Source organism: Neovison vison, chromosome 9, assembly GCF_020171115.1.
Source record: "Neovison vison isolate M4711 chromosome 9, ASM_NN_V1, whole genome shotgun sequence".
Taxonomy (NCBI): domain Eukaryota; kingdom Metazoa; phylum Chordata; class Mammalia; order Carnivora; family Mustelidae; genus Neogale; species Neogale vison.
The window spans coordinates 98342344-98354956 of NC_058099.1; the positions used below are offsets into that span (position 1 = coordinate 98342344).

Below are 12613 nucleotides of genomic sequence, written 5' to 3' on the forward strand. Positions count from 1 at the left end.
TTATCAACACATTATTTAACCATTTTTCAGTACTTAAAAAGTAGCATTTTTGAAGCGTATGGTTTTTCAAATCGAATACACTGGATATGGACTCAAACGATTGATACCTTCGAATGTTAGTCTGTGGTGTGACCGTGATTTACTAGACAGTGCTACGACTGCAGGAGAGCAGCATCATTTTACACGTTTCAGCTGTCTTCAGCAGACTCAAGCCCGTGTGCTTCTGTCATCTTCTCTCTGTTCAGGCGTCCAAGGGGAGTGATCTCCACTCCAGTGATCAGAACGTTTGGAAGAGGTGGACGGTACTACGGCAGAGGCTATAAAAACCAGGGTGTGATTCAGGTAATCCGCAGCGCAGGGCAGTGGTGCCCTCTGAGGGCCCGGGCTTCCGGGCTAGTCCTTCGGAGCCTGCGTCCAACAGCGGGTGCCGGTGGGGGCTTCTGCAGCTGCCGAGCGCGTGAGGGGCCGCCAGCTGTGACTCGTCAGCCCAGTTGGGCAGGTGGCAGCCACGGTGCTGAAGAGGATGGTTTCCTGGTCACAGCTGCATGGGGGACATTCCCAGGGTGTTAGCGGCATTTATGTTATAAAACGTTTAGGTAAATAGCAGCTAGGTTTTAAAAAGAAAACTGGTATCTTTTTCTTCTCCTGGACCGTCTTGACGAGCTCTTCCCTGAGAGGCTCAGCCTGTGAGGGGACACAGTCATGAACATGTCTCTAGGAAAGAGCTGGGGTTTCTTCCTGCTTTGGATACTACCACTTTAGAACCTGGATCCTGATGAATTTCCCCTTGAGAAGGATCTTTAGAAATGGCAGTCAGCCTACTTCTCGAGTTACGACATTCAATCAAAGTGTGCTTTTCTGTCCATGCTATGCATGCAAACCTCAGGACTCTCCAGTGACTCATGTACCAATAACCACACACGGAAGTTTAATTGGCCAGAAGAAACTAAAACGCCTGCCTTTACCGGTTGACCTCAGCATTGTAAAAACTTCTCTTTGTTTTTTCTAAGGTTCATTTTATGTTGGCAGGGATGGGGGGAGCAGAGAGAGAATCTCAAGCAGACTCCCTGCCAAGCACTGGGCCCAACACGGGGCTTGATCTCGAGATGCCGCATGAGATCATGACCTGAGCTGAAACCAAGATGCTCAACCAACTACACCAACAGGAATTTCTGTTTTGGTGAAATACATCTAGCAAGTCAGATACAAAGACATGCGCCTCCCTAGAGTCAGGCAGCCCATCTGCAGTGCAGCGTCCCCCAGGGTGGGGAGTGTGCTCTGCTCACTTTGGCCCTCCCAGGTCCACCCCAACCTTCCTGTCTTCAGAGACGCCCTTCTGAGCGGAAAGCACTCAGCCTCGACAGGTTTACGAGAGGGAGGGGAACCCGGCCTTGCTGTGCTCCAACCCAGAGCCTGTCCTGTGCAGAGAGCCCTCATGGGGACTTCAGCCCTACTGGTTATGGGGCCTTTACAAGGCCCCATACAAGACAGCTGTGTGGCATAGCCTCTTCTTTGTCTCCATAGTGTGCTGAATCCACTGGCTTCCCTCCCTCCCTGCCTGTTTCCTTCACTTTTTGAAGGAGGGACGATGCAGTGTGTCGCCCACAGACTCTGCGTCTGGCCAGGTGTGTTCTGAGGGGCTGGCTCCCCATGACCCGACCTCCTCTTCTGGCATCCTGGTAGTGGGTCTGAGTGCCCTGCCAGTCGTGGGTCTCTGTCCCTGTGACAAGACTGAGGTGGACCCGTGCGCTTCTGTCAGGGGCACACGTGTCTGTGTGTTAGGACCTAATGTACTGATGCACCACTGACTGGATCCATTTATTCACTGGAAATTGCAAAAGGAAGATGTTCTTACTCCGTCATTGCTTTTTTCATTGTTTATTGGGGAATTTGTGTAAAGAGATGCTTCTTCCCCTTGCCTCCTGTTTGGTACCTGAGTATGACATTACTGGCAGGACAGACACGTTGCCTGCCTTGGCCATGGGCCTTTGGTGTGGCATCTGGTCTGTGGTGGCTTCCTTTGAGGGCATCACCTGGCCCAGCACCACATTTCTCTTAGTTCCTTGGGCTCTTTAGTAGGAAATGGCATTTCACGACCACTGTCTGGGTGCCCACGGACCCTGATGCCATGGCTCGGTCACCGTTCCTCGGGCTCTGTGTGCACTCACCTGGACGCGCAGTCCTGTTTGTGCAGAAACACACAAGTGACATGCCTGCTTTTTATTGTTTGGTTGGGGTTTTTTTTTTTGAGATACAATCCTCCTGAATTCACACAGTTTCTAATTTATTTATTTATTTATTCGTTAAAGATTTTATTTATTTGACAGATCACAAGTAGGCAGAGAGGCAGGCAGAGAGAGGAGGAAGCAGGCTTCCCGCCGAGCAGAGAGCGCGATGCGGGGCTCGATCCCAGGACCCTGAGATCATGACCTGAGCCGAAGGCAGAGGCTTTAACCCACTGAGCCACCCAGACGCCTCACACTGTTTCTAATTTAAACGTGGGTGTTTGCTTACAGGACTTGTGTTGAATCTCTCATGTTACGTCTGCATGTGGATCTCTGTCTTTCCTCACACCAAGTCACTGTTTCTGTGCTTTTCCTATGAACAGAGCTAGAGGAAGGACGTGTACTCAGATGTATCATGCCCACAGACATGCACACATCTACGCTGCCGTGCACTCGGTGTACCATGTACAACAGACACACGCATGTGTATGCCGTTACTTTTCTTCAGTAAAATACCTCCAGGGTTTGTATGGACTCTTCTGATTCAAATTTAAGACCTTGGGAATTTGACCTAAACTTTACCGTTGGTATCGGTATGTTTCTTCTTCCACCCCAAGAACCTAGGGTTGATAAGTTAGATGGCCTTGGACGTGTCACTGATTTTGTCCCAGCTGCGCGCACAGCGGCTCAGTCCCCCAGCTCGCACATTTCTGAGGGTAGCCGGGCTGTTACCGACAGGTCATCCCGCACACAGCCTTGACCTGCCACCCCACCTGTGCCTCATTTGCCCAGCTTCTGTGGAAGTGTGTCCTCTGCCTGCCGGCCTTGTCCCTTGAGGCTGTCCTCAGTAGACCACAGAGGGGACCCCATGGAGATGAGGGGTCGTTTGAAAGCACTTTGCTTTCCTAACAATCGAAAGCAGTGGTTCTTACCTCCCACTCAGGTGTCTCATGGACGTTCTCGCATTTTCTTCTTTCATAAAGCTTTGTGTCGAAGACTGACAGTAAAAGAATCGTCTTTCTCTTGGAAGTCGTTTGCGGTTTTGGCGCCAAGGCCCAAACTGGTTTTGTTTCTCTGCCAAGGTTTAGTGATGCGGCCCCGTTGCTGGTCGTTCTGGGTTGATGTGCTCGGCACACACCGTGCTCTTTTCCAAACGTGGTTTCAGATCATGTCTTACATCAGAAAGTTTTCTTGGATTCCTGTTTTTTCATTTCTCTTGTTTCTCCTTGCTTGCTTTCATCTCTTGTGCTCCTGCTGAGCTTGTCTTGGGTCCGTCGTCAGCGTTTGGCATGTTCTCCACTCCCGTTGAGGTCTTTCGAGACAGAACTCACCTGCTTCAGGTGGACAGTGCAATCTGTTCTTACTGTTGTGTAGCAGCATTGCTGATTCCAGAACATTCACCACCCAAGAAGAAACCCCTTACAAAGGAGCAGCCACTTCCCAACCCCTGACGGCCACGAATCTGGTTTCCATGGCTCTGGCCTTGCTCTGTGTGCGTGTTATGTTGTGCACCAGCTCGCCTCTCCCGTCTGTCGCTTCCCGATGCTCCACTGTGGGGACGGGGCACATTTTGTGTATCTGTTTACCAGCTGATGGACATGGAGGCTGTTACCCAGCTTTATTGAGATGTAATCAGTGTGTAGCATTGTATCAGTCACAGGTGGATGGAGTGCGGTTTGATGCTTGTATATACTGCACAGTGCCCACCGCAGTAAGTCTAGGTAACCTGCAGTACCTCAGATAGTTACAAAAATGGATTTTCTTGTGATGAGAACTTTTGAGATCCCTCTTAGCAGCTTTCAGATATGCAGCAGTATAATTCATTACAGGCCTGGCCTTCACGTGTTTGTGCGGATACACATTTCATTCCTCTGGGAGTGAATTCCTGGGTCCCGTGGTCGTTCTACATTCATGCCCTTGAGGAGCAGCCAGACTCCACAGCGGCTGCCCGGTGTTCCCCTCCCACCACTGGTGCGGGAGACTGTGGATTTCCCTGCGCCCTCGCCAGCTCCTCTTATTGTCTGTCTTTGAAGTTAGCTTCCTGGCTGGGTATCTCAGTGTGGTTTGATCTGTGTTTCCCTATCTTTGTTTCTTTTCGAGTTTTTTTTTTTTAACATTTTATTTATTTATTTGACATACAGATCACAAGTAGGCAGAGAGGCAGGCAGAGACAGGAAGCAGGCTCCCTGCTGAGCAGAGAGCCTGATGCAGGGCTCGATCCCAGGACCCCAAGACCATGACCCGAGCTGAAGGCAGAGGCCTAAGCCTCTGAGCCACCCAGGCGCCCCTTCTTTCCAATTTTAAGCTTTTCTTTCTCTTCCCCATCTTCATGTATGACGATGTCCATGTGCTGCTGTGTCTCTCTAGTTGGGTCTCCGTTTCTGGAACAGCCTTTGCTTCTGTTTTGGATCCTCTGCGTGTTTCCCACCTCACCTCCGGGCTTTTCTTGGTCTGCTCTGTGCTGGAGCCAGAGGACAGGTCATGGTCTTCTGGGGACATGCCCTTGGCACCTTCTGCTGCCCACAGTGGTGTGGTTCCTTCCCTGATCTTCTTACATTGTGCTCCGTGTGGCTCTACCTTGTGCTTCCTGTTGCTCGTTTTTAGGTGACATCGGTGTTCTTGCCCCGTGAGAGGCCCGGATAGTGAAGGGCAGCTGGCCTCCGGAGAGTTTCTGGCCCATCTCTCTTGTTGGTGTTGCGGCTGCCCGGAAGGGTCGAGTGTCAGTGACGCAGGGGAGGAAGTGCCTCCCTGTGCTCGGGGTACTACTGTTCATGGTGGCATGGGTGGGAGGGGCTTGTAGTGGCCAAGGCTTATGGGAAGAATTGGCTGTGTAGAGAGCAGATGTCTATTTCTGAACAGGTACAGTCCGCTTTCATGTTCCCTCGCCAGCATCCTCTGTTCCTGCCCCCACGGTCTCCAGAGAGGGACTGTGGTGGCTTCCCCAACACGCAGACCCTTGCTGGGGCCCCTGCTGTGGGGTGGTGCCTCCGCCAGCCCCAGCAACCCTGCTGGAGGTGTTTGTTTAGTGGCAAGTGGACATTTCCCTCAGAGAGTGAGCCCTTGGAGGTTTGAAAGCACGTACTTGGAAATCTTTGATGTTACCTTTTTCCCCACATCACCTTCTTACATTTTTGTATAATTTTTCTCAAGGTTCTAACAAAATGACAGTGGTATTGAGTTGTGGAAAAGCTCACATTCGTATTTCTGAATCTGGGACTGAACACTAAAGTGAGAAGACCCATGGGATTTGAGCCCAGAGGGGAACTAACACTGGAAGCACTGGTGGAGGCGAGGGCGATGGGCACCTCCAGCGCTGCTTGGCTGAGGTGGGGGGGGGCTTTCTTTTCAACCAGGCAGACACTGTTTTCAGAGTGGGAGAGTCTGGAGACCAGACACACTGCCATCTGGGGCTGAAAGGGAAGGAATGCAGAGCTGGAAGTTCTGTAGGCGGCTTTCTGGTTCTGGGTCTCCTGTTCTTCACTGAAAAATGACCGTTCAAAGGCAAAGACCATTAAGGTTTTCTTCATCAAGGAGTCTGCCTCTGACAGTGGTTCTCGGCCCTGAGGATGTGCCCCCCCCCCCCCACAGCTTGGTTTGCAAGTGCTTCTGGCTTCTGATGGTCAGAGGCCGGCGATGCCCACCACTCTGCGGCACACAAGACAGCCCATGACAGTACGATCATGTCCAAAATGTCATGGTGCCAGGCTGAGAAAGCCGTGGTCTGAGATGTAAGCACCTGGAAGATCTCAGCTGTCTTCCTTGTCTCTGACCAAGAGGTCTTGTCTTTCAGGACATGAGCTGAATCGCTCTAAAAGTACATATTTTTCCAAAATTACTTTTAAATCTGTTAAGAGGAGCAGAGAGGCCCGTTCAGAAGAGACAAGTCACAAACCTTTGTGGCGATTATCGGCTCAGACTCACTTCTTGTGGGCTTGTCCTTGAGAGGACTTAGGTTTGCCTCCATTTCCCGGTAGAAGCGGGCCTCCCCCAGACTGTGACAGGCGGACATGTGAGTTGGTAAACATGGAGGGAGTCGTAGTCTGAAACTTCAGCTGGATTTATAGGGGTGGTGTTAAGGTGCCGCTGGTACTATCAGAAGGATTGGGAAGAGCTCCTCGGGTGGGGGTCTCCTGCAGGTCAGGATATTACATTACCTACAGAGATGTGGAGGGAAGGGGCCCCAGGACGATCCTGCCGAGACAAGCATCTCCCAGCAGCAGGTCAGGCAGAAAGCCAGACAGAGTGTATTAGAGTGTGGACTGTAGAGGCCACAGACTCGAGAGAGTACGGAGTGTAGGACGGTACAGACTGTAGGGTGTGGAATGTGCACCACTAGAGGGTACGTGGGGAGCCTGCGGCCGCCGTGACATACAGGCCGGAGTACGTGGGTGTGTGGAGCAGATCCTCCGGACAGGCTGTGGAGAGCACCTGGGCGGACGGAGGGCAGAGTAGAGCGAGTGTGGACCGCGCAGCCCGCAGAGCGCACAGTCCGTGACGAGCGCGCCCCTGCGGGGTGTGCCACGCTGATCTGAAGCGGGCACTGTCTGGGCTCGGTGGGCATTCCCCTCTCCCGCTGTTGATCAACGCTGCTCTCTTGCTTGTTGTCCTTGATTTTGACCAGGGCAAGCCTCCCTATGCTGCTTCAGCAGAGGAAGTGGCTAAAGAACTGAAGTCAAGATCCGGGGAATCCAAGTCATCCGCCGTGTCTTCAGATGGGTCCCTGGCTGAAAACGGAGCGGTGGCTGAGGAGAAGCCAGCTCCCCAGATGAACGGGAGCGCGGGCGACGCCAGGGCCCCCAGCCACTCGGAAAGTGCCTTGAACAATGACTCTAAGACGTGCAATACAAATCCTCACTTAAATGCACTAAGTACAGACAGTGCTTGCCGCAGGGCTGACGCTCTGGACGCTGCTGTCTTAAAGAAAGAAGAGTAAACTTATTTTTATAGAGGGTGAAGGATGCTGGAAGGGTAGGATTCAGGAATATCTGGAGAGAAAGAGAGCCTACAGTTATGTACATTTTTTCCTTTCCGTAAGAGAAAAATGAGGACTTTGGAAATTCGGATCCCTCTTTGATATCAGAGATTTAAACAACACATTTTTAGTTTTAACCAGTTGTAGTCAAAATGCTACAATAAAACAAAAAGAGAGAAAGAAAATGAAGAGCATTTGACTCCCACACTTAAAATGAAGTACACACAAAGTTTAAACTGGTTATGACAAAAGCCTATAGTTGTGTTTCTTGAACTATAAAGAAAACAAATTTTGGCAGTCTTTAAGTATATATAGCTTAAAATATCATTTTTAGCATTTGGCACCATATGTATGCCATTATCTTTGATTTTGCATTACTGTTCACAAGAAAGCTTTGTCTAAGGCTTTGATTTTATGATTATGAAAGAAATAAGGCACACCACGGTTTTTCTTTCTTACTTAAATCTCATCACTGTTGATGTGGTTCTTTTGTGTTAAAAAAAAAAGTGCAACTATCAAAACTAAAAAATTATAGAGTAATATTGCCGTTCTGCTGATTTTAAATATGCAGTACATCATACTTACTTTACAAGCAAGTTAAATGGAGATAAAGTTGAAATCATAGAAGATGCAAATGACCTTTCAAAATCAACACAATGTGTTCTGAAACTTTTCGTGACTTAATACCATGCATCTGTGATCAATGAACTATGTGGTTTTGATCGGACGTAGACCATTAGTGCTACTACTTGAGCTAACCTTCTGCATGGTTCATAATTTTTAAAGTGTGTAGTTAATATTATGCATGTTATTGTCCTTCCATTCTTACCAGTATGTGCCCATTTGCAAAACAAAATGCTAATAATCAGTAATAGTCCTATAAAAGATGTTAACTCTGTTTAGTCATTGACTGATCTTGCTCTAACCTTAAAATTTTGTGATTATTGACCTCTGTTGCATTTATTCTAAAAACTCCCCAAAAATTATCTAGCTGTTTCAAATATCAACATTACCCTGGTGTATTCACTGCTGTATGCATTATTGTTCTTTGTTGCTGTTTTATGCCTTCATATTAGCAAAATATGAAATTCTGTGAAAAACAAAAAAAAAATCCCTTTGATCTTTAAAAAAAAAACAAAAAAAAAACAACCCCCCCTTCTGTAGCAGGAAACAAATTGCTTGTTCTTGAGAACTTTCCCATCAAGAATTTAGTAGAAGCAGGTATACTTATATCATTTTGATGTTTTTGTTACTGTTTCCAAACAATGTACTTTGAAATCAGAATCACTTCTTATTCGTTTTCATATAATTCTCCTGATGCTCTTCATCACACATTAGTGATCAGAAATGAGATGTAATTCCCCAATCCCTGCCCGCGAGACCTGAGTAGGATCTTACTGTAAGTTGAAGGGAGTTCTGCCCTAACTCATGGATTGTGCAAGAATGAACTGCTGTTGGGTCTGACTGATTGTAGGTGGGTTGTGGCGTGCTGTACCGAAGGCTATTGAATGCAACTTACAATGCTTAATAAAAATCTTTATTCTTTTAGTATAAACGCAGCGTGGCTTCCTGATTCAGCCGGCGGCCGGGGTGGGGTGTCCGAGCCCCACGGACAACACACACATCCGGGCTGGTCGTCAGGCCTTAGGCTGGGGTGCGCCCAGGGTGCGGGGTGGTGCGGGTCCGAGCCCAGCCGACAACACACACCGGGCTGGTCCTCAGACCGCAGGCTCGCGAGCACCCGGGATTCGGGGCGGGTGGGGATCCGAGCCCCGCGGACCACAGACACGCGGGCCGATGGCCCGACCGCAGGCTCGAGACCAAAGACAGCGCACTGAGAGCTGCTGCTGCTGCTACTACTGCCCACGTCAGCCATCATCGGGGCTCCCCCGCGGCTCTGCCCATCCGCTGCTGTGGCCTCTCCAGGGTCGCTCAGCCGGCAGCGCTGAGGACAAGCCCGAACCAGCGCTTGGGGAAACACCGGCCACAACACTGGATACTAGCGGAGGGACGACCGGTTCCCTTCCGGCCTGTGCGCGGGGGCGGGGCCTGAGCTGCTTCCGGTCTGGGGGCGGGGCGGGGCCTGAGCTGCTTCCGGCCTGTACTTAGGGGTGGGCCTCAAGCACTTCCGGCCTATGGCCTGGACGGCGCAGGGCGGGGCCATGAGCACTTCCGCCCTGTGCTCGAGGCGGGTCCGTGGGCGCTTCCGGCCTGTGCTCGGGGCGGGGCGGCGAGCACTTCCGGCCTGTGCTCGGGGCGGGGCGGGGCCGTGAGCGCTTCCGGCCTGTGCCCGGGGCGGAGCAGGCCCCGCCCCACTCGCGCGGGCGCTGCGCGCGCACCGTCCCCGCCCCGCGGCGGGCTGGGGCGAGCGCCACGGCGGGCACCGGCGCCGGTGTGGGTGAGGACGGCCTCTGCGGCCTAGCCGCTGCTCTGGGGCAGGTCAAACACTTCTTTCTCTTTGTAAAAAGAGCTTCTGTTGATGTTTGCTTGTCTCAAAAGTAATACGTTTATTGTAGTAACTTCCGAGGGTGCAGCTAGACAGAAAGGAGCAGAAATCACTCGCGGTGCTCGCCTTCTGGCGCGCCTGCATCTGTCCCTCTCCGCAGCCCACAGACGTCTGTGGGTACGTTACAGCGGACTCCAGCCCCCAAGCACGCTTGCTGAGGGGTCTGCGTACCGGGCACCGCGCCCAGCACCACTGCGCCCAGGACCACCGAGGCCAGCACCACTGCCCGGCATTGCACCTAGCACCACTGCGCCCAGGTCCACCGCCATCAGCACCACTGAGCCTAGCACCGAGGCCAGCACCACCGCAGTGTCTTCCCGCCACTATGTTCTGTTGTGACGCGGGCCCCACGCAGTGGTGGTACCAGTGTTCAGACTTGGACTTAGTACCAGACTTAGAGGGCGGCAGGGGTCAGCTCTTCATGGCACTTTCGGTCCAGGGTGCAGTCCAGGGGTGTGTGTGTGAGGCTGTATCGGGTAAGAACACAAGGAACATACAGGGCAAGGGCCTGTGGCAGGGAGGGTTGCTGGGGTTGGGGACGAATGTTGTCTGCAGAGCAAGGTTGGGCTCAGGTCCAGGGCAGGCAGGCATCCGTGGAGAGAGAACCCACAGGTGCAGGGAGAAGCCACTGCACAGGGTTCTTGGGTGCTGCTGGCACCTGGGAGATGGGGAGCAGTTTCCAGGTGGGCGCACACATCCCGTGGGGGATTAGCCTCTCACTGGAAGGAAAGCCAAGGGGAGTGAAGGGTGTGTTGGTCCTCAGTGCTGACTAGCCCCGCTCTTGGCCAGTGGGACAGGAAAGTGGGTTTCTGGTTTTCACCTGCATTGCTTCAGTTGTCCGTGAGGGTGACATTTCCATTTGTACATTAATGTGCCCTCAGTCTGTCCACGCTCCAGTCAACAGATTTTTAATATCCTGGCTTTTTTTATTCTAAAAACCCAGGCCAGGGCACACATCCCTCTCAGGACCCTCTGTGAGTGGGCACGAGGACGCCAGCTCTCTCCTGATGCGGTCCCCTCAGGACCGGCTCTCTCCTCCTGCCATCTCATTCTGCCGTGAATTCTTTGGACGATGCCTGATTCACTGCCCTTTGCTCCTTATTCCCCACTTGGTGGAGTGAGCCTTGCAGAGGTTGCTTTGCCCTCCCCACGGGGGCCCTCTGGCTGCCGAGAACTGGGCCTCTACTTACTCCTCTCCTCACAGCTTCCCCAGCAGAGCCAGGGACCCCATGGACCTGCACCAGGCACTTCACCCTGTGCTGTGCACTGGACTGTGCAGGTGATGTCTCGTGGGACCCAGGAGGCACAACCTGGGGGCTGGGTGGAAATGACCCAGGATGGCCTCGGTCCATTGTGCCCAGCAGGCCCCAGCAGCTCACGAAGCAAGCCGCTGGTGGTACTGCAGCAGACCGACCCAGGTCTCATCCCACTGCGGCCAGTCTTGGCATTTGTGCAGATCCAGCTCCTCAGACCTGACTGATCCAGGCGTGGGTTGTGTAAGTATCACCTGGGGCTGGCTCTCCCAGAGTAGCCTGTTTGCCCTGTGTTGCTGTTTTATGAACAGCCCTCCTCTGGATGGGGAATTAGATAGTCACTGGGCTGAGAACCTCTTATCATCAAGCTCACTGCTTCCAAACATCACAGGGCCATCCTAGAGAGGCTCAGCAAGAAGGGCACTCTCATACAGTATCAGGAAACTCCAGAAGGTTTCCAAAGTGCCCATGGGTCACTGTTCATTTCACTGGGTTCTGGAGCAGATCAGTTTGGTCCAGGTCTCCCAAGGGCCTGCTCTTAGAACTCTCTTGGCATTCACCAGATGGCTTCCTGTGTTATAAGGGCACACATCCAACCCCAGACTAGTACCTCCTTCTTGACTTCTCCCACCCTCCAGACCGTTCTTGTCTGTCATCTGTTCTGGCACACAAGCTCCTCAGCAGTGGGATGTGTCTGCCTGGTTCCTGGCCACAAGACCTGCACTGGTTGCGCACTGACATGCTGGACAGCCTAGGTGGAAAGGGCAAACTCCTTGACACACACAACCCACAAAGCTGAATTATGAAGAAACAGGACATCTCACAGACTTGCAGCTATTACCATGACTGAATCGATAATCAAAAGCCTCCCAATAAAGAAAACCTTCGCCGGTGAATTCTACCATGGATTTAGAGAAAAATGAATACCAATTCTTAAATTCTTCCCCATTGTTGAGGAGGAGGGAGCAGTGTTGAAGCCAGCATTGCCCTGATACCAGAGCCAGACAAAGACTCTAAAAGAAAAGTGAACTATGGAAACAAGAACCCTCAAGACCCCGATGTGACTTTCTCAGCAAAATACTGGGAAACTGCATGCACCTGTGAGTTAGAAAGATGGTACACCACGACCGAGTGGGATTAGTTCCTGGAATGCAAGGATAGTTCTGTCTCAAGATCAAGCCCTGTGAGATGCCGCCCTAACAGAATGAAAACCCACAGGATCATCTCAACTGATGCAGAGAAAGCACCTCACAAAATTTAACACACTTTCATGATAAAAATAACAAGGAATAGAAAGACTCTTTTTCAGCATAGTAAGGCCACATGTAAAAAGTCCAAAGCAAACATCATACTCAATATGAAAAAGTTCAAAACAAAACAAGATCAGAAACGAGAAAAATTCCACTTTTACCACTTCTACTCAACACAGTATTGGAAGTTCTAGCCAGAGAAATTGGCATGCATAAAAAACAAACAGCATCTAAATTAGACAGAAAGAAGTAAAGTTATCTGTTCACCAATGGCATGCTTTTATGTACAATCTCAAGACTTAAAAACTCTAAAGATTCCACAAAATACTGTTAAAGTAATAAATTCAGCAAAGTTGCAGAATACTAAATCAACACACAGAAAATCAGTTTTGTTTCAGTACACTAGG

The 12613-nt window shown here is 51.0% G+C and overlaps 1 protein-coding gene across 3 annotated transcripts in view; it reads left to right on the forward strand.

Moving 5' to 3' along the window:
• The window catches only part of FAM120A (family with sequence similarity 120A), a 98497-nt gene extending 89745 nt beyond the window's left edge, over window positions 1-8752 (forward strand). For all 3 annotated transcript variants that reach the window (XM_044266058.1, XM_044266059.1, XM_044266060.1), the window contains 2 exons: window positions 246-342; window positions 6847-8752. In XM_044266058.1, the coding sequence (XP_044121993.1) occupies window positions 246-342; window positions 6847-7158 (409 nt within the window). In that variant the 3' untranslated portion in view covers window positions 7159-8752. The remainder of the gene's footprint in view (window positions 1-245; window positions 343-6846) is intronic.
• The last annotated feature ends 3861 nt before the right edge of the window (window positions 8753-12613 follow it).